At 37.7% G+C, this 23274-nt stretch overlaps 1 protein-coding gene across 1 annotated transcript in view; it reads left to right on the top strand.

The window, feature by feature from the left end:
- The window catches only part of LOC145670252 (head-specific guanylate cyclase-like), an 891926-nt gene that overhangs the window by 348912 nt on the left and 519740 nt on the right, over positions 1-23274 (top strand). Inside the window, exon 2 of the mRNA XM_081738665.1 lies at positions 6901-6971. Coding sequence (XP_081594791.1) covers positions 6901-6971 — 71 coding nt within the window. The remainder of the gene's footprint in view (positions 1-6900; positions 6972-23274) is intronic.

The raw sequence follows: 23274 nt of genomic DNA, 5'->3' as shown, positions 1-23274 counted from the left end.
ATCAAGAATTGCTGGAATAGCTAACACTGAGAGAAGCGCTATTTCTAAATCGACAAAATAGTACCTGTTCATCAACATTCTCATTGCTCAGCATTCAAAACTTAATTTCAAATTAAGAATTGCGACGATATATCTACAGCACAATATATTTTATGAGAACGAAGAAAACGTCTTTTGTGTATGCCTCTAAGTTTTATCTAACAAAGTAACTACACATCGCACTTCTAAAATGCTCTAAACGCACATTTGCAGTAAAGTTTGATCAAAACAAGTGTTTATTTTTCCTCTACTTAAGCTGGATCGCTAGTCACCTTTAGGGTAAAACTTTCTCACTAGATGGCAGAGCTCATTGCGATACATGCGATGTTGCCACATGAGTTACGGATAGAAAAGTGTTTAGACACGGCCGCATTTATACATGATTTACAACAAAGAGAAATGAGAGCTTTTATTTCCATTTTACTCAATACTGCCTGCTTTAAAATATGAATTAATTATATTCTTTGATCAAAAGTGATTTTTAACTTATGAAACGTTATGTGGATCTCTCAAACTAGATGTCTTTACAGTGCAGATTAAGAATGCCTATACTAATACAAAATCATTACATAAATTTCATCTTTTGGACAAAACAGACTCTCAGTACGCTCAAAAATGGTGTTTTATACGCCTAGTTGTAATCCTTGGTGTAAAACTTATCTCTACTTTAGAAATTTAATATATCATGGCTAAAATCCCCTTGTTTTTTGGTCAAAGAGCAACTCAATTTGCATTTAGGGGGAAATCATATCATTTCTATGGTAATAGTTTCTTAGAAAACGGCAGTTAAAGTTATACATTTATTTATTAGATGCCTCTACGGTGCAGATTAAGGATACGTGTACAAATACAAAATCATTACCTAGGTAGATAGGACAAAACATATTCTTAGTAGGTTCAAAAATGTTATTTTATAGGCGAAGTTGCAATCCTTGGAGCAGCTTTACTTTAGGGGCTTAAATATCATGGCTAGCATTCCAGCGTTTTTTGGTCAAAATTCGACTCAAACTGCATTTAGGGGTAACGAAAACTACTTGCATGGTAAAATTTTCTTTGCAAATTACAAAGATATACGTTTATCTATAACTAGATGTCTCAAAGGTGCAAATTAAGAATAAGTATCCAAATACAAAACCATTAAACAAATCCGATCATTTGAACAAAACAGACTCAGTTCCTTCAAGCGGTATTTTGTGGTATTTTGTCAGTTCTATTCCCGTGCAGGTATTTTGTAAGTTGTGTTCCCCAGTGCATATATTTTGTAAGTTGAATGTCTTAGTGTAACTTTACTTTAGATGGCATAATCATCCGGCCCGGATCCAGGGGGGGGTCTAGGCGGGCCGGGCCCCCCTAAAATTTTCACCGTAGGCTTGCAAATGAACTATAATATTGTTGGATCGAGCCCCCTCTAACTTCAGCCGATCCCCCCTACAATTTTGGAGTGGCTACCGGGATGATATTCATTATGGCTAAAATTCCTGCGTTTTCTAGACCAAACATGGCCACGTTAAATGAAAACTATCACCAACTTTTACTAGGTTCCTTACTTACATACAGATTTATTCCACAATCCAGGTGGAATAAGGAAACTGAGATAGGGCTTTTTGCAGAGTCGTTTTGAAGTATGATTAGAGTCATACTAAAGGCCTGACTACTGCAGGAAACATATATTAGTCGAACTCTTTAGTAATCACGCGTCAGAATGACTCTGGATAAATTCTCGCAACGAGTAAAACTACGCGATTAGCACTGGTGTTAGGGTGCCGAAGGCGCTATTTGAAATTTTATAGTTTAATATTCCATGATTATAGTCTGAATCTAAAAGAAGCAGTGATGATGATTATCGAAATGTTGGACTGAAGGAAGTGGGGAAAAATCCGAGAAAATCCACGCACACTATGGGTCCTACAGAAAGTCTTTCTGGCGAAAAGTGGGATCGAACCAGCGATCTCGTGCGCCAGAGGTGTTCTACCTACCAAGCTATTTACAGCTAATTTTATTAAAATCTACTAGTATATTTAACCTACTTCATTTCTCCATGTGTTTTGCAAGTATTTGCTTTTGAACGTTGATTGATGTACTTCATATATAACACGATCTTCAACAATAATAAGTTCAAGTATGAATTCTGTTATTCTTGTTTATAGTGGCATATATTCAAAACAATTTCACGCTATATTTTAGTACTGGTTCATACTTGATACTATGCACACCTGAAGATAATAACAGTTCCGAATAAGAACACTCTTATCCAGAAACACCCGCAGGATTTTCCCAAGGCCGTGGAAGGGGCAAACGCCCGACATACATTGATGCGCATAACGCATGATGCAAAACAGTTATTATTCAGGCATATTGTATATCTTTGTGGACTACATTAAATATGTTTATGTGAAATATTCTAGTATGTGTAACCAAATATAATGTTCCTTCATGTGTGTTTCTGCTGGGTAAAAGCGTTTTGAAACAACCAAACACCTTTCGAAAATGCAGGGTAAAGCGATTGTCCCCTTGCCTCCACTGCATAGTCTGATCGTTGACAGAGCATACGGGTCTATTGCTTTACTCAATGGTGTCATTCACCTAGTTCGTCCGAACCGGTTATTAAAATTTCTCAGGTTCTTGGAACCGGTTGTTAAAATCGTATCTCCACTTCCATATCCGGTACTTACGGAAACAACAATTTTCTAGTGTTACGAGGTGTCAAAAAACCTTTAAAACTTAAAAAAGGAAAATATTGAGAGAGCATGGAACAAATGAATTTCATTTTTCTACATAATCCACTTTACGCTCAATATAAGTTTCCCATTACTTCCAAAGTGTCCCAATGCCTCTAAAGATCATTTTTTTTATTTGATATGCAATCAGTCATACACCATTCGTTGCAGTTCTTCATCAGATTGCAACTTCTTTATCTTTAGTGCCTTTCACCACTGAGGCGAGATTCGGTACGAAAGGAGGATGAAATGAAGATTTTCAATGATCACAGCCATTGCACAGGCAGTAGTATGAGGCCGAGTATTGTTATGTTATAGAGGAAATTTGTTTTCAGAAGTCCGTATTACGTCGTATAGTAAGTTTAGGACCTTTTTGGCGATCGGAATACAAGATATTATTGACTATGCGTTCCCTATGCTGTAATGCTCCAAAATGTCACCCTTTTGGTTCCAGAAGAAAGTACTAACTTCCCTGTAGATGGTTGTGTCCGATAATGGATACTGCCATTGCATGCTCGCTTTCTTACTTCCGGAATGTAGTAGTGCACCCATGTTTCATACCCAGTAACGAATCTCTTCTGAAAGTCACTACCTTCTTGTTTACGGCGTAGCAAAATCTCGTGACACATCAACACATCGCTGCTTCAGTTCGTCTATCAACTGACGTGATACCATCCTGGCACACACATTCCGAAATCTGAGTACAGCGTGGATAATATTACAGACTGAACAGTGACTTATGCCAATGATTGTAGCTACTTCATCCAGTCATTCTGCATTGTCCCTTATCACACTCTCAATTTACATAGAGCAAAACGGTAAGCGATAACAATAAATTATTTGTTGACATAGATTCAGCGTCCCAAGCATGGGTTCCATCTCCGCTCCTTATTCTTATGTTGAAACCACAAGCGGTAAACGTATCACTTACAAATCGGAATTCACGGACAATATTCGTCAGAATATTGGATCAATAAGAGCTAGACATAGATTACTGACTTCTGGTGGGTCAGGTTTTTGGCTGGATCCCAGCTCGCGCCAAGTGAACTTTGTGGTGAAGAAACCATGAGTGGAGTTTCTTCCGGGCCCCTCCCTTTCTTTCATTCAACCATTTCATTCGTTGTCATCATCACCTTCTATCTTTCCTTCGAAGCACAATGATAGGACGTTACAGAAAAAAAAAACATTCATGTCTCTCGGTTATGCCATATAGGTTAAACGAGACGGTGGTGATAAGAATGAATTAAATGGTAGAATGAGAAAGTAGGAGCACAAAGAGAAACTCTGAGAAAATCCACACACACACATGATGTGTGTCCACCAAAAAACTCACCTGGCTAAGCTGGGATTGAACCAGTGACCCCGCATACAAGATGTCAACGCTCTACCACGGGGTCACTGCAACTCCGGACTAGAAAAAGGATTCCTACATGAGTGGTTGCGTTTCTCAAGTGAAGCTATAGAGTCTGAATACTTTCTTTTCATTATAGAAAAAAATCAAGCTTTACGGTTTTATGAATTTTTAAGTACTAACTAGAGAAGGTCGCGGGATATTTCTCTGACTTCGTTTCGATATTATGCTCAGTCGACGCCTTTTTACATATGAAACAGTTAGGCAACCGGAGAAATCCTCGATCGCAAGCGTATTCGAATTATGAGCGTTAAAATTTCAAAATTGAACAGATTTTGCAGAAAGTTTGAAGAACCATTTCTTGATATAGACGCTTCAGTTTTGATATCAGGGATTTCTCCTGGATACCCAACACAGTAGTAAGTTCAAAACGTATGTATTTTGCAAGATAAGGGCAATTATTTGGAATGTTGTGAAGGGTAATGGCATCTTACACCATGCAAATTGGCTCCCGTTTGACATACTGGGCCAACCAGTGGTAAAAGTGGATCTGAAAGGATGGGAGGATAGTAGGTAGCGGCATGACGCCACGCCGTTCCCCTGCCTATCTATACCCATTATAGTTTGTTTCAGAACTGGGGGACGCCTTAACTTTTTTTCGAGGTGGGGTCCGCGCATTCTCCTTCGCTTTTACCCCTAGGGCCAATAGGCTAATAAAATGTATTTGATACTCCTATTCGACTATATTGTTATTCAAATATCACTTTCCTGTGTGGCCACCTTCAAATTGAACAATCACATTTGTCTTGGGAACGGTTTGCCAGGCGTGCAAAATTCAATGAAGAAAATTCAATGTAGATATTCATAATTAAACTTGTGATTATCTATATTGTGATTCTTCCCAGGCCCGTATTCCTGGGGATCTAGGAGGCCGGGCTCCCCCTAAATTTTTACTGCTCCCCTAAAATTTTCACGATAAGCTTGCAAATGAACAATAATATGGTGATGAACCTATGGTTGGATCTGCCCCCCTAACTTCTACCGCTCCCCCTCATTTTTGGACTGACTACTGGCCTGGTTCTTCCCCTTCTGCAGCTAGGTCCAAACAGCTCGAGCAGCGCCAGACAGGCTTGCAATTTCGCGGTACTCCGAATCCTGTCGGCCTATGCTTATGCATCGCAGAATACGGTGTTCTAATACATCATCGCTAGCCATGTGCTTAGTTTTCAGCAATTAGAATGTCAGTAGTTTTGGGAAATATTGGTCAAACTCCAGGAAATATTTTAAGATATTCAATGAGAAAATAGACCAAAAAAATTAAAGAAGAAAAAATGGTTAACGGGAATGTGCGCTCAAAGTTGTGAACTAGGTGACTTTTATTCTCGAGAAAACCGCTGTTTCAATACATCACCTCTAGCCGATTGTTTGTTTTTTGGTCACATTTCTCGCGAAATACGTAAAATATTGTCTGAAATTTGGCCACTATTTTCAAACAATCGCCATTGAAATCTGTTGAAAATTTTAAAAAAATGGCTAGCGATGAAATATTGAAACACCGTCTTCCACAATGGATACCATCATGTCCATGGGTTTTCTCGGGGTACTCCTGATTCCTCCCTTCTTCTCATTCCATCAATTCTTCCATCATCATTCACTTACCTTAATCATCGTCTTCATTAGCCTAAAGGGTATAATCATCGGATGTTAAACCAAAATATTTTATTTTTTCCACAACGCACAGAGGCCGGCTGGTTGAGTGTCGCGTTGAAGTTAGTCCCGCGGCAAAGCGTTTCAGAGACACATGTCATTGTTTAATGTTTAGATGGCCACACAGGAAGTGGCATTTGAATGACAATACAGTTGGTTTCAAATAAGTTTTATTAGCCCATTTACCCAGTGTACCAAATAGGGTGCAATTTGCAAGTTGTAAGGCGCCGTTACCCTTCATCCCTTCCCCAATAAGTTCCCGTATCTTGCAAAATGCGTACGTTTTGACTTTACCATTCCATCGAGTATCCAAGAAAACACCTCAGTACCAAAAATGAAGCGTGTATCTCAAAAAATGGTTTCTTCAAACTTTTTTCAAAATCTGTTCAATTTTGAAATTTTAACGTCCATAATTCGAACAAGCTTACGATCGAGGTTTTCTCCGGTAGCCTAATTGTTTCATATGTAAAAGGAGACGACTGAACATAGTATCAAAATGAAGTCAGAGTAACACCCCACGACTTCCCTAATAAGTAGAATTAATTACTATTTTCCACTAACGGGTTCAGACACTAGCGGGTATGTATGAGAGCTCAAAAACATATATAAATTATTTTCAAGAAGATATAATATTTTACCTAAGCAAAATGAGTTTCAGAAAAAAGAAAGAAAGGAAAGAAAAGAAGAAAATGAAAGAACACATATTACATATTTAACGTTCAAAATGATCGTCAAAATAAACTATCTTCGTATTACACGTGTGTATAATATTTACGTGGAAACAAACAGTTAAAAATTAAAAAGCGCTTAGCTGTTTCTTCGAATTATTCTCCCTTTCTCTTCGCTTCCCTTGGCTCTTCGATCTTTTACTTTGAGTTGGATTCTTCTTTTTTGTGTATGATTCCTTCCGTTTCCCCCCAGATCTACTTTTTGAAGATACATATTCTACATAATACTTAGGTAGTACATGAGTAATACCTAGGTTAGGCTATTAGGTTATTTTTATGCTTTGCTTTTAATGTTTTGAGTGTTATTTAAAGTTCTTACGTTTATGTTTATAGAGCAATTGTTTCTTTCGTTTTCCAGAATTCGGATGTGCGTGCTGCATTGTCATCTTTACTAGAGAAAGAAACAAATATTGAAAAATATGCTGTTCTGTAAGTATATATACTGACTTTTACTGCATTTGCAAATAATCAATACTATAGTTCATTTATAATATTCATAATGATTGGCCTATTTTAATTGTATGGATTGTATCTTTTCTAGTGTGCTTGCATCATATTTTTTAACTGAGGACATTTCTACTATGTTGGAAGAATGTGACGTTTTCTCCATATAGGGCATACAAATTTAGCTTTTATATAACATTTATAACTTAATCGAGAATTTTAATATTTTAGTATACAATTCACACATTGTGATCAAATGTTGAATGCAATATGTATCAGGTGAGTCGTCTACCATTCTGCTAGCGCGTTCAATTGACATGATTTGTGATCACTCTTTCGGATATATGTTACATGTGACAAACAATGTATAGTTTAATGGAGTAGAGAAACACTATGTGGGATACCCAACCACACAAATATCTTTCTCGCTATGTCTTACTCAACAAACTCGAGACCATTGTGATTACTGTGCAATATGAATGTGCAATTCACATTCTTTATTATGTTTTCATTATATTAAAAAGTAGTTCTGAATAATCCGTGACTGTTATTTCTACTATGTTAACATTACTGATGTAAGTTTTATTGCTCCTTAAAAAATAATTATAATATTGCGGAATTAAAATATTGTGACATTTCTATAACATACACATTTTTTTAACGCAAAAGTAATTTATTCTAATTTATTTGCACCACAAATTAGTTTCCAAATATTACAGACTATAATACATGAAAAACATATGCATTTCACGCTCATGAGAATTCCATTTTTTCAAAATAGACATTACATTCATGTTTTAAGTCAACAGGATATTAATTTCCTTTACACTTTTTGTAAGTCGAACATAGCTTCAAGTGGAGTAATGAAACTCATGACTAATCACTGTCAGTGTAACTGTGGTATGAAGTTGAAGAAGATTATCAGACAAAATTTCCGTATCTGTGTGCAACGTAAGCAGCGGCATCTCACAAGTCTCAACACAGGCAAAAATCTAATTTCTTGTAATCTTCCAAATATGAAGCAAATACTAACAATAAAAATACATTTACAATCTAAATACAACAAAACGAAGATTAGAGAGATAGACTAGAAAAAAGCCACAAAGAAATTAACAGGTTAAGATTGTTGTAAAAATAGGTATACACGACTCCAAAAGTGCATTACCACCTGCAATTCTCGTTTTCCTGCAATAGCAGGCAACCCAAAAAGCTCGGCGGTTGGGTTGGTTCCGAATTCGAAAGGCGTTGGACCAAACCTCAATTTTGTTAAAAATATATCAGTGTGGCAAACTGAAAAATAAGGAAATAAAACAAATTGTTAAGAATGACAATTTTATTATCGTGACGGAGCTGGATGACATCAAAAGTTACAAAATGATCTTACTTAAGCAGTTCAAAAAAGATGAATGGCAAAAGACACATATCAGAAAAAAACATTTCTCTCCTTCTCCCCCCAAAAAAAGAATTTTAAAAAAGAATTTTAAAAAAGAAAAAGTTACATAAAGTAAAGGTTTAATATAAAAGACTCATCCAAAATTTTGAAAATTGACACGCGAAAGGCAAGAATAACTGAACCCAAGTGAATAAAATTGTGCACAGATATTGCAGACGTAAAATGTGGGAATACAGGCTTCATATTTTCCTGAAAAAAAAACGGTAGGGTGGGGCACGGACCCCTCCAAACCCTTGATCACGAGATATCAAAAATGCTTGTAACAGTATGTCAGATGTGTGTAAAGGACATGAAGAATTGTAACGAAACTTTTTCTATGGACAACACGTAAAAAATAAAAATATACGAGGTTTTAAGGTTCTGCGGAAAACAGTTTTAGGGGGCAAAAGCCCCCACGAAAAAATTTGAAATTTGACGTCCGAAAGGTAAGAAGAAGTGAACCGAACTGAATGAAATTCTGCACAGATATTATAAACATAAAATGAGGGAATACGGGTTTCTTATTTTCCTTTAAAAAACGGCTGGGTAGGGCGCGGACTCCTCCAAACATTTGATCATGAAATATCAAAAGTACTAGTAACAAATGTCAGATGGGTGTAATGGACATGAAGAATTACAACGAAACTTTTTGTATGGACAATACGCAGAAAATAAAGGAATACTTTTTTTTTATTTTCTGCGGAACCCACCCCAAAATTTTAAAGTTGACGCGAGAAAGATAAGAAGAAGTGAACCGAAGTGAGTGAAATAATGCAAAGATGTCGTAGGTTTAAAATGAGGAAATACGGGTTTCGTATTTTCCTGCAAAAAAAGGTTCGGTGAGGCACGGACCCCTCCAAACATTTGATCACGAAATATCAAAAGTGCTAGTAACAGTATGTGAGATGTGTCTAAAGAACATGAAGAATTGCAACGAAACTTAATGTATGGATAATATGCGAAAAACATACGAATAATGTTTTTTTTTTATTTTCTGCGTAAAAATGGTTTTACGGGGAAAAGCACCCACCCAAAATTTTGAAAGTTGACGAACGAAAAGCAAGGACAAGTGAATTGAAATGAATGAACTTGTGCACACATATTGTAAACGTAAAATGAGTGAATACGGGTTTCGTATTTTCCTGGAAAAAACTGTTGGAAAGGGCACGAACCCTTCCAAAGTTTTGATCACGAAATATCAAAAGTACTAGTAACAGTGAGGTGTGTGTAAAGGAAATGAAGAATTGCAACGAAACATTTTGTATGGAAAATAACCATAAAATAAATCAATACGAGTTTCTTATTTCCTGCGGAAAAACTGTTTTAGGGGTCAAAGGCTCCTACCCAAAATTTTGAAAGTTGACACCCGAAAGACAAGAAGAAATGAGCCGAAGTGAATGAAATTTGCACAAGTACTGCAGACGTAAAATGAGAATAAGGGTTTTATATTTTCTTAGAGAAAACAGTTAGGTGGGGCGCCGACCCTCCCAAACGTTTGATAACAAAAAATCAAAAATAATATTAATAGTATGTGAGATGTGTGTAAAGGAAATGAAGACTTTCAACGAAACTTTTTGTGTGGGAAATGTGCTGAAAACAAAAAAATACGGGTTTTTCATTTTTGCGGAAAAGTGGTTTTATGGGGCAAAAGGCCCCACCCCAAAATTTTGAAATTTGGCACCGAAAGGGAAGAAAAAGTGAACCGAAGTGAATAAAATTTTGCGCAGATATTGTAGACATAAAATGAGGGTATACGGGTTTCGCATTTACCTAAAAAAAACCGGTTAAGTGTGGCACGGACTCCTCCGAATCTTTGATCACGAAATTTCATAAGCGCTAGTATCAGTATGTCAGATGTCTGTAAAGGACATGAAGAATTGCAAAGAAACATTGTGTATGGGGAATACGCAAAAAGAAAATGAATACTTGTTTCTTATTTTATGCGGAAAAATTATTTTGTGGGCAAAAGAACCCACCCCAAAATTTTGAAAATTGATGCCCAAAAGGTAAGAAGAATTGAGCCGAAGTGAACGAAATTGTGCACAGATATTGTAGGCATAAAATGGGGGAGTATGGGTTTCGTATTTTCCTTGAGAAAACGGGAGCGTGGGGTGCCGACCCCTCCAAACCTTTGATCACGAAATATCGAAAGTACTATTAATAGTATGTCAGATGTGTATAAAGGACATGAAGAATTCCAAAGAAACATTTCGTATCGACAATACGCAAAAAGTAAAGGAATACGGGTTTTTTATGTTCTGTGGGAAAACGGTTTTAAAGGCTATAGCCCCACCCAAACTTTTGAAAGTTGAAGCCCGAAAGGCAAGAAGAAGTGAGCCGAAGTGAATTAAATTGTGCACAGATACTGCAGACGTAAAATGAGGATACGGGTTTCGTATTGTCCTGGGGAAAACGGTTCCGTAGTGCGCCAACCCCTCCAAACCTTTGATCACCAAATATCAAAAGTACTAGTAGCAGTATCTGAGATGTGTGTAAAGGACATGAAGAATTGCAACATATCTTTTTGTATGGACAATACGCAGAAAATAAAGGAATACGGGTGTATTATTTTCTGCGGAAAGACTGTTTTATGGGGCAAAACAACCCACCCCAAAATTTTAAATTTGAAGCTGGAAAGGTCAGAACAAGTGAACCGGAGTGAGTGAAATATTGCACAGATATTAAAGGCTTAAAACGAGGGAATACGGGTTTCGTATTTTCCTGGAAAAAGGGGTTGGGTGAGGCACGGACTCCTTCAAACATTTTGATCACGAAATATCAAAAGTTCTAGTAACAGCATTTGAGATATGTGTAAAGGACACGAAGAATTGCAACATAATTTTTTGTATGGACAATACGCAAAAAATAAAGGAATATGAGTTTCTAATGTTCTGCGAGAAACGGTTTTAGGGGGCAAAAGACCCCATCCAAAATTTTAAAAGTTGACGCCCGAAAGGTAAAAAGACATTAGCCGAGGTAAATGAAATTGTGCACAGATATTACAGACGTAAAATGAGGATATGAGTTTCGTATTTTGCTGAAGAAAAAGGTTGGGTGAGGCACCGACCCCTCCAAACCTTTGATCACGAAATATCAAAAGGGCTAGTAACAGTATGTCAGATGTGTGTAAAGAACATGAAGAATTGCAACGAAACATTGTGTATGCAAAATAACCAAAAAAAAAATAAATGAATACTGGTTTCTTATTTTCTGCGGAATACTGTTTTAGGGGTCAAAATCTCTCACCCAAAATTTTGAAGTTGACACCCGAAAGAAAAGAAGAAATGAGCCGAAGTAAATGAAATTTGCACAGATATTGCAGACAGAAAATGAGGTTACCGGTTTCGTATTTTTCTAGAGAAAACAGTCGGGTGGAGCGCCGACCCCTCCAAACGTTTGATAACGAAAAATCAAAAGTGCTACTAACAGTATGTCAAATTTGTGTATAGGGCATGAAGAATTGCACCGAAACTTTTGTATGGACAATGCACTGAAAACAAAGGAATACGTGTTTTTTATTTTTGCGGAAAAACGGTTTTATGGGGCAAAAGACCCCATCCCAAAATTTTGAAATTTGACGCCAAAAAGTAAGAAAAAGTAAACGGAAGTGAATGAAATTTTGCACAAATATTGTAGACATAAAACGAGGGAATACGAGTTTCGTATTTACCTAAAAAAAAGACGGTTAGTTGGGGCCCTGACTCTTCGGAACCTTTGATCACGAAATATCAAGAGTGCTAGTAACAGATTGTCAGGTGTGTGTGAAGCCCACCAAGAATTCCAAAGAAACTTTCTGTATGGACAATACGCAAAAAATAAAGGAATACGTTTTTTTTATTTTCTGCGGAGAAACAGTTGTAGGGGGCAAAAGAACCCCCTAAAGTTTTGAAAGTTGATGCCCGAAAGGCAAGAAGAAGTGAGGCGAAGTGAATTAAATTGTGCACAGATATTGTAGACATAAAATGAGGGAATACGAGTTTCGTATTTTCCTGGGGAAAACGGAAGTGTGGGGCGCCGACCCCTCCAAACCTTTGATCACGAAATATGAAAAGTGCTAGTATGTCAGATGTGTGTAAAGGACATGAAGAATTGCAACACAACCTTTTGTATGGACAATACGCAAAAAATAAAGGAATACGGGTTTTTTATGATCTGCGGGAAAACGGTTTTAGGCGGCAAGAGAGAAGAGACCCACCATAAATTTTAAAAATTGACGCCCGAAAGACGCGAAGAAGTGAACCAAATTGAATCAAATATTGTACAGATATTGTAGGTTTAAATTGAGGGCAAACGGGTTTCGTATTTTTCTGAGAAAAACGGTTAGGGGGCTCGGACCCCTCCAAACCTTTGATCACGAAATATAAAAAATGCTGGTAACAGTATGTCATATATGTGTAAAGGCCACGAAGAATTCCAACGAAACTTTTTGTATGAACAAATACGCAAAAAAAATAAAGGAATGCTTTTTTATTTTCTGCAGAAAAACAGTTTTATGGGGCAAAAGAACCCACACCAAACTTTTGAAAGTTGACTCCCGAAAGGTACATGTTGTCTCAAAGGTCGAGGGCATTCTTTATTGCTATTTTAAGGAAAACATTTTCTAAGTCCAGCTTCGGGTATCTTCGGGAAAAAGTAAACCAGGTTCGAACCTCGAAGTCAACCTTTGCAATCGGGAGAAATTTTGCAGATGTGCTTTTCTTCTTTTAAATATAATAAGACTTGTTATTAATTGTATAAAAAAGCAACATTGATTGAAATACTTAATAATTCAGTATTTCGAAACTTTGTATTAATATCAGCACATGCCTGTTTGTCATTTAGCTCTCCATACGTAATGAAACATTTAGATACGTAAACGAATGTTTCCATATGTGAAAGAATGCAGAAAATTAAGACATAGAACACAATTCTCGTCTGAGTACTAAAATAAAAGTCAAAATGGAACAAAAACAGCGTTTGCAGTGGATATGAATCAGAGCCCTGCACGGGCCGGGCGCGCCCGATTCGGCCCGGTGCCCGGCCCGGCCCGACCCGTTTCAAGTAATATCAAACTGGACCGGGCCGGGCACATTTCGGGCCGAACCGGGCCGGGCACATTTCGGGCCGAATCGGGCCGAGCACATATCGGGCCGAGCCGGGCCGGCCCGATAGTCTGAAAGACGGTTCGGAAACTAATGTTGTCAGCCTACTTGTTTTTTTAATGTCCTCCACTACCTCTATTTTTGCCGTGTTTGTACGGTCTTACTGTCAGCCTATGTTAATCGTAATGTGTTTGGGAAACTGACTCTTTATTCAAGACTGTGATGTACTGGTAATACTATTACTATTACTACTTCTACTACTACTATTACTACTTCTACTATTACTACTACGACCACTGCTAATACTACTACAAGTGCTACGACTTCGCGTCAGAGTTGACATGTCTGATGGTACCGAATTTACCTTCTAAGTACAGAATAAAATTGAGAAATGCTAGTTATTATGGCCGGTCTGCGTAGACTGTGAACCGATGCTTGATCTACGAGGGAGAATAGTGGCTCAATAGAAAAAACACTCACATCTGGTGCTAGAGGTCGTCGGATCAATCCCTGCTCATGCTATGTGAGCTTTGTTGTGGACAAACATCGTGTGCATGGGAGTTTCTGGGGTGGTCCCGCTTCCTCCCACTGTTTTCTTTCCACCAATTCATCCCATCATCATCCATTCAGCCTGAGCCGTAGTTACCTAAAGAACGTATGGTAAAGTCAAGTACTTGACCTAGTAAGTAGAATTTGGTACGCTACCATTGGACCACGGAGGGCAAAACCATAAACTGGCGTGCTCATAAGATCAGTGCAATTTGTAGTAATGTTCAATTAGCAAGGCAAATATCGAATGGTGTTACATGTTCATGTATTGTTTATAGTATGATGCTACAAATATAACAAAATATAATGATCAAATAAATCACCAAATCGCCAGGGTCGATTAGGTGTTCCTGGAACGGTGGCTCAGCGGTTGAGCGTTCACCTCTGGTGTATGGGGTCCCTGGTTTGATCCGAGCTCTCGCCAAGTGAACTTTGTGGTGGACAAACACCGTGTGGGGGGTTCGCGGCGTTCTCCTGTTTCCTTCCACTTTATTTACTCCACTATTTCATTTATTTCTCACCATCGTCTCCTTTAGGCTAGTTGGCATAACTTGGAACCACCTACCAAGAAGAATAAACTAATGGATTGGGAAGATAGACATTCAGTCTCTGGTGAATTTGATGATGAAGTAGACATCTACCTCAACATGTCATCATGTGAAAGAGAACTAGATATACTGCAGTGGTGGAAGCAACAAGAACAATCATTACCAAAATTGTGTAAATTAACGCGTCAGTATCTAATCATCCCTGCTTCTAGTGCGTCTACTGAAATAGATTTTAGTACTCAGGAACGGAGAAATGCTCTAAAGCCTGAAACTGTTGAATCTGTTTCCGTGCTATTCGATGCGTACAAGGACATACAGTAAAGCGATGTTCATTTTGCACTATTGGTTTCTTAGGAAACCTTATATTTTCATTTTCTTAATATCAACTATCCCTTCTATTATATGTGATGTTAAGAGGCATTTTTGATAGCTGATATCTATACATTTTTCATTCAGGGGACTTTTGAAGTATTTTTTGATCAACAATGATATGTGTGGATTTTGTTTTGATTTACTGCCTCGCATTCCGTCATATAGCTCTGTTATTTACTTGTTACGCACCGTTCCAGGAACATTTCATCGATCCTGGGGTCTGGGTGATTTATTTGATCATTGTTTTTTGTTATTATTATTGTAGCATCGAATTATAAAGAATACAGGAACATGTAATATGATTTGGAATCTGCCGTGCTAATTGAACATTACTACAAATTGCGCTAATCTTATGAACACGCCAGTTCATGGTTTCTGCCTCCGTGGTCTAATGTAGCGGAACAAATTCTAATTAGTAGGTCAAGGACTTGACTTTCTCGTATGTTCTTTAGGCAATTACGGCTCAAGACGTATGAATGATGATGGATGAACTGGTGGAATGAAGACAGTGGACAAAAACGGTCTAATCCGAAAACTCCCACGCTCACGATTTTTGTCCACAACAAAGCTCACATAACACGAGGAGGGATCGATCCGACGACCTCTAGCACCAGATGTGAATGCATTCTACTGGCCAGACTACGCAGACTGGCCATAATAACTAGTATTTCTTCGATTTTTTCTGTACTTAGATTGTAAAGTATGTACCACCAGACATGTCAACTCTGACGCTCGTAGCAGTTGTAGTAGTAGAAGTAATAATAATAATAATAATAATAATAATAATAATAATAATAATAATAATAATAATAATAATAATAATAATAATAATAATAATAGCAGTAGCAGTAGTAGTAGTAATAAGAGTAGTAGAAGTACAGAACTTTACAGTCTTGAATAAAGAGTTAATTTCCCAAACACCAGTGGCGGCGGTTGGACGTTAAAAGTGAGGGGGCAAGACATGATCTGAATATTTTATATAAATGTTAGTTTTCCTGGTTGTTTCTAACATTTTGTTTGACGAAAGGTTGTATAACTAATAGGATACTATATTTTCAGTTAAAATACCGTATATCGTATATAATAGTTTATTAAGTAAATTGAGAAGAACAACGCAAGTAGATACTAGCCCTTTGCACACTCAAACAACGAAAGTGTAAGAAGAGATTTGATTCCTTGCTCATGAACATCTTAAAATTCTGTCTGGAAAATTGTGTGATCAGATTATTTAATAAATTTGCAAAACAAATAAATAGAAAGGATAATATTTATCATAGTAATGAATAATGATGCTTGTTTTGCAAAAGTTATATTGAAACTGAGGATTAATGAAAAACTTAATATTTAATTCCAAACATGATATTAAATGTATGTTATTACTCTTAGAAAATGAAAGACAGTAAATACTACAAGCATATGCTACGACATTTAAAGAAATATTTGCTTTTGCAACTTCTTGAAATATGTTCGTTGCCATAAGGTGCAGATTTCACTTTCTTGGAACACATCAAAACACAACAATACTTACAATCCACACTTCACTTATACAAAATAAACTTAAAACCTAGAATTATGTTCAATTTACTAAATTTTATTGTATATACACTCGTACATCCTTAAACACAACACTTCACTCGTATATTACACTACAAAACAATGGAAAAGGTAGAAGTTGTTTCTTATCACGCTCTTTTTAATCGATATTCCTTACTTTAGAAAGAAGAAAAGACATTTTAGGAACTGTCAATTTTTGTGCAATTAAAGAATAACTTGTGAAATAGGCCCTACTTTTTTGCATAATGTTCTTTCGATTAGCTTCAAAGCGGCTCACTAATATATCGAGCCCTTGTAAGAAGAAATGAAAGTATGCTGAAATTGTGCTCCAATAGGTTATTTTTTGGGGTTATTTTCTGTGGCGATTAAAACGCAATTACTGTAGCTTTCTTTACTCCACGGGAAGACAACCAATACGTATTCACGCAACAGCAAATATTATATGGCAGCATTTTTTCCTATTAATCAGTAACACATACAAAATCGTTATATTTCCAAATGAAACTATATACATTAATTGGTTACTTAAAAAAAGTGCGGGGGCAACTGCCCCCCTTTGCCCCCCCTAATCGCCGCCCATGCCAAACACATTACGATTAACACAGGCTGCCAACATTAGTTTCCGATCCGTCTTTCACAGTGTTCGGGCCGAGTCGGGCCGGCCCGGCTCGGCCCGATTTGTGCTCGGCCCGTTTCGGCCCAATTTGTGCCCGCCCCGTTTCGGCCCGGCTCGGCCCGAAATGTGCCCGGCCCGGTTAGAGCCCGGCTCGAGATTCGGGCCGGGCCGGGTGGAGCCGGGCACAGAATTCAGATCCATTCGGGTCGGGCCGGGCCGTCTTCGGGCCTGGGTTTGCAGGGCTCTGCCCTGCACGGGCTGGGCGTGTCCTGTTCGGCCCGGACACAAATGCTATAGGGCCGTACCGGGCGCACGTATTTCCGGGTTGGAACCGGGCACTCAAGGACGGATTGGAAACTAATGTTGTCATTTTTTCCCTTAAATGTCCTCCACTACCCCTGCCTTTGCCGTGTTCGTACGGTCTTACTGTCAGTCTATGTTAATCGTAGTGTGTTTGGGAAACTGACTCTTTATTCAAGACTGCAAAGTACTGTAATACTACTAATATTACTACTACTTCTATTATTACTACTACGACCACAGTTAATACTACTATAACTGCTACGATTTCGCGTCAGAGTTGACATGTCTGGTGGTACAGAATTTACCTTCTAAGTACAGTATTTTATAACAAGACTTGTCAAACAGGGTGAAATATCCCTATTTTCATTTTCCAACCATTTTTGACCATCAATCGACTTTTGCGAGGTGAGAAAGGAAGATACGACAGAAGGAAAACAAAGTTATTGTAGAAGCATTATCATCAATATTTTGCATTCCAAAATACGGAATGTTACTTAAAAAACATAACTTTAAAAGAAATATCTACTAAAATGAAAGAACAATCCTGGCATTTTAGGCGTGTGCGTAACAGTAATATACAAAATAAATATTACAATACTTTTGAGGGTCTAGATCATTTAGATTAGATATTGGTATTCCAAAGGTAAACAAATGGAATGTTTTTTTTTTCTTTTGACTGAAAACGTGATTTTGAATTATATATATATATATATATATATATATATATATATATATATATATATATATATATATATATATATATATACAGACTGTTATAAAGGAAATAGAAGAAAATTAATGTTTAGCCCCCCTTTTGGAAGTGTAAACACAGAAGTTCATTTTCCTTATGGGAGGTTCAATGTTAAATTTTGGAAGCAGTTTTCTCCAATAATTATTCGTAAAGATTTTGGGGCAAATGAGTTGTATTTGTTACGAAATGCAAAAACACTCATTCACAAAGCTAGTAAAGCCGTCTCAAACATTATTTTGGGAAGGCCCCCCTTCGGGGGGCAAGGGCCGTAAAAAGCTGGTGGGTGATGTGTTACCAAATCCCAAAATTTATTTTCGGAGTGCCAGTAAACGTCAGATTAATCACGAATGTCACATAATTAATGCTCCAATGCTCCTTACATGTAAGAGTGACTGATAATGGGGCTACAGCCCCCTTTCAAAAGTAAGAAAATCACCAGAAATATCCTTAGTAGGGACATACGAGAAGAAGGTGTTTTTGTTAATTAGTGTGAAATTTGGCGTCATTGTAGCAAAAGAGTATGCATTTTTGAAATATAGAATGCTATTTTGGTAACGCACCGCCTTAGGGGGGCACAGGGGACAAAGCATTAGATGATGTACCTTTATAAAAATTCAAAATTTTGTTCCGGAAATGCCAGTGAGCGTCAGATTTTTCACAAATGTCACAGAATTAATATTCTAATGCTCCTTGCATGTGCCAGTAACTTGTGTGGGGCTATAACCCCCTTTCATAAAATATCCCCATAATTCTTCAATTTATTTGAGGTGACCTTTGTGCTGCCTCTGTATCATATCGGGTTGTGCATTAATGGAAGCCATGGCTAAAAATAATATACATTTCCTTTCCCCCGACTTCGATCCGACATTTTGTTCTCGAGTTACGGCTGTTTTGGGCATTTTTCCGACTGGTTTTTGGCTGGTCATAGCGCCAAAAGGAAGCATTGTGCACCCAGGTTGTCTTATCACGGTGTCAGGAATGAGCTCTCAAACGTTGTAAGTGTTGTTTTGAAACACCCTCTATATTTCTATCCTGTTTCTGATTAGCTTCTCTTTGCCACTCAATTTCCAGTATTCCCAAAATAAACCAAAAGTGAACTAAATTCACTAAATCGCCTTCCCCCTATGCTTTCTTCTTGTATAGTACTTATTATATATTTATATTGTAATTGACAGAGATTGCCAATATTGATTGAAATATCTGGTTAAAATTCTATTAGAGGAATTCCCTTTTCAGTACAGAAATTCCCTCCTTGCATCCTACCGCCATTTTAGGCGAGATGGGATTAAGTAAGATGGAAATTCCCATCTCGCCTAAAATGGTAGACATTCTTATTTTGGAGATATAAGTGGCTGATAAATCGTTAGGCGAGGTGGGATTAGGCTAGATGGGATGGAATCATCTGAAAAGGTAGGGGTACGGTAGGTAGCGGCATGACGTCACGCCGTCCCCCATGCCTATCTTTGCCCATTGTAATTGCTTAGGAAGTGGGAGGACGCCGTACACAGTTTTTTGGAGGTGGGGATAGGGTCCCCCGCGTTCCCACGCACTTTAACCCCTGCTGCTAAGTATTAATTGCTGTGAGGACTAACGAAAAATATTATGTAATAATAATAATAATAATAATAATAATAATAATAATAATAATAATAATAATAATAAAGTATCTGAATGATACAGATATTTTTTCAACTTTTATTACAATTGCTGTGGGTTCCCATGAATCTGGTTATATTGTTTTTGAAAGGAATAAAAAGGCTTCAAACAATATGATTTGTATAAAAGAAAAAAAGCCTTATCAGTTGCAAGAACTGACAAGTGGCCTTGTGTCTGTTTTTTTAAACACAATGTTACGAGGCACAGAAGCCACCACGCCTGCGGTGTGCTTGCTTTTTTGCCTCAGGCAGCTTCAGTACTAAACTTAAGACTTTGCTTCAGGCAGACAGTACTAAAATTCTGTCAATTTATGTGTAGCTATCAGCAACCACACAGGTTCTTTGAAACGCTGAATTTTACAAGAAAGGTTTTGTCCATCGGATAGGAAGCGAACGAAGCCCATCGTACGTTGTAATCCCTCCCCTCTTTTGCACACTGTGTGAAATTTAACTTGTATACTGTAGTAAGTTACAGAAAAGAGAATGCTATTTTTTAAAAAATGACATTATCGAATAAGATTGACCATTATTACAATATATTCAAGATGAAAAATATTCTTTTAACAGTCGTCGTACTTAGTTGTCTGCACTGAAATTCCCATAATGTGCTTTCTTCTTTTCTAATATGAGCTCCGAGCTTCTTCGTGTCTAAGTGGTTAGCGTACGTGCCTTTGGCGTGAGAGACACGGGTTCGATTCCGGTGAGAGCTCATGTAGTTCGGGTTTGTTAATTAATCAGTAGGTCCCGTCTTATATAGCCTCGTTGCTGAAAGGGACGACAAAATCAACTCAACTCACATTGAGCACCATAGGAGATATAACTCCGAGGTGAATTTTGTCCCTGGAAAACTTCCCAAAATTATCAACGGTACGAAATATGTCTGCAATGCAACATGTCCATCATTTCCAACTCTATGCTCTGTGATCTAGTTTGCTTTTCATGTTTTCAGTAAACTAGACAGATAAAAGGAAGAATAGAGGCTTTCTTCCAGAAAATTGTGTTCGAGGGTGGGGGGTCACACAGGCTCGTATCCACGGGGAGTCTAGGGGGCCGAGATCACCAAAACTTTTTACATTAGAATGATTTATGAGCATTAAAGTAGTCAGCCATTAGGATTTTTTTTTGTTTTAGGATGATACCAGAATCGACTCCTGGCGTAAGCTCAACTTTCAGTATTGTGTCATTTGCAGGTCTCGTCTCATACAGATTCGTTGAAAAACCTCTAAACATGTGCTATGACTTGTATGCGAACTAAAGTTTTTTTTAGCAAAAGAGAGAGAAATTTCTTGCTTTAGACTCTGCCCTGTAATCCAGTTTTTCTGGAGGCGAGATAGTATGGTTGGGAACGACCTATCAGATTCAAGTTCCGAACCCACATATAAAAGACCTTCCTTTATAACCTTGGTGTTGTATAAAGACGAAAAACAAAAATATACTGATAGCTCCAGTAATAGATATTATAGCAAAGAGATTTAAAAAATAGGTGGTTTTGAAATAGAGAAAGGACAGTACCTGAGCTTTATTAGTATTACTAGCATATATTACCCGCTTTGGTAAGTTAAAATGAAAATTTTAAAGCACAACTCCGTATTTCATGTGTTTAGTACCCGTGAAATATGCTGTTTTCGTTTTTAATGGCATCGATTTAAACAGCATCGGAAAGATCATTGATGAACTCGGCGACCCCAAAAATCATGGATTCGACACCAATAATGGTCATTTTCGGTCATTTATATATATATTTCCTCCTCCCCTATGTTGCGGGCCATGGCAACGAAAGTGTCACTGTTCATCTCAGCGACCCCCCACAAATGTGGATTCAGCACTAATTAACGGTCATTTTCCATTATCTTTAAATATCTCTTCCTCCCTTTCCCCCAAGTTGTGGGGTTGAAAATCTTTGAGTTTTACGTCCCACGGTTATGCCGATTAGGCTAAAGGAGACGGTGATTATGAGAGATGAGTGAAATGGTGGAATGAAGAAAGTGGGAGGAAACGGGAGAACCCCGAGAAAACCCACGAGCACGGTGTTTGTCCACCACAAAGTTCACTTGGCGGGGGCTGGGATCGAACCCGGGACCCCAAGCACCAGAGGTGAACGCTCTACCACTGAGCCACCGCGCCCCCCAAATTGTGGGGTTGAATTTGAATTTAAACATTATCGAAAGTACCACTGCTCATCTAAGCGACCCAGAAAACTATAAATTTGACACTGATAGTGGCCATTATCGATCATTTTATATATCACTTTCTCCCCTTCCCGCAAGTGGCGGAGCTGATTTTGCATTTAAACCGGATCGAGGATGTCACAGTTCATCAGAATGATCCCGAAAACTATGGATTAGGCACTAATATTGGTTATTTTCGATTATTATTATTATATATAGCTCCCCCTCCCCCGTGCTGCGGCACACGAAATCAGAATTGTCACTGTTAATCTCAGCTACTCCTAAAACTATTGATTCGACACTAATATTACTCAGTTTCGATCATTTTTAAACGTTTATCCCCCTCTCCTCCATTGTACCCTCCACCTTCCCAACTATTAGGGCTGAACTTGGATTGAAACAGCATCAGAAGTGTTACTGTTTGTCTCATCGGGCCCGAAAACTATGGATTCAACATTAATATCGGTCATTTTTGATCATTTTTAAATTTCTCTCCCTCTCGCCCTCCCCTACGTTGTTTCGTCAAAGTAAATAGCCTAAAGTAATCCCTGCCCCTATACTCATGTATATTGAAAATTTGATTTAGATCGGTCGGGTGGTTCAAGAGTGATGAAGTCACAGAGACAGGCATTTTTTTTTTTTTTTTTACATATATCTGCCCCCTCTCCCTCCCCTACGTTGGCTCGTCAAAGTGAAATGATAAAAATACACCCAAGGCCCGACCCTCATATTTGTTGAAAATTAGATCGAGATTGGTTGGGTGGTTCAAAAGTTATTAGGTTTTATTAGTTTCTATTTATACGTTCCCCCCTCCCCCCTAGGATGTACCGTTAAAATAAAATTACAAAAATGTTTCCAGATCCAAACCTCATACATCTTGAAAATTTGATTGCGATCGGTCGGATATTAAAGATATAGTTCAAGAGTTATTAAGTTACAAAAATAGTGGCTTTCAGTCTTATATAAATTGATTTTTATATATATCTCTCCTTCTTCTCCGCCCCCACGTTACTTCGTCAAATTTAAATAACACGATCCCAGGCCTGAGCCTCATCTATGTTGAAAATTTGATCAAGATTGGCCGAGTGGCTCAGGAATTATTAAATTTTATTTATTTTTACACCCCCCTCCCCCTAAGTTGTACCATCAAAGTGAATAGCTTCAAATTTGATTAAGATCAGTGGGGCGGTTCGGGAGATTTATAGTCACAAATATAGTGTTTCTCAATTATATCTATATCTATATCTATATATATATCT

This window comes from Thermobia domestica, chromosome 14 (genome assembly GCF_964235325.1).
Source record: "Thermobia domestica chromosome 14, izTheDome1.hap1.1, whole genome shotgun sequence".
Classification (NCBI taxonomy): domain Eukaryota; kingdom Metazoa; phylum Arthropoda; class Insecta; order Zygentoma; family Lepismatidae; genus Thermobia; species Thermobia domestica.
The sequence above is the reverse complement of the archived record's forward strand: the minus strand, read 5'-3'. Positions and strand labels throughout refer to the sequence as shown.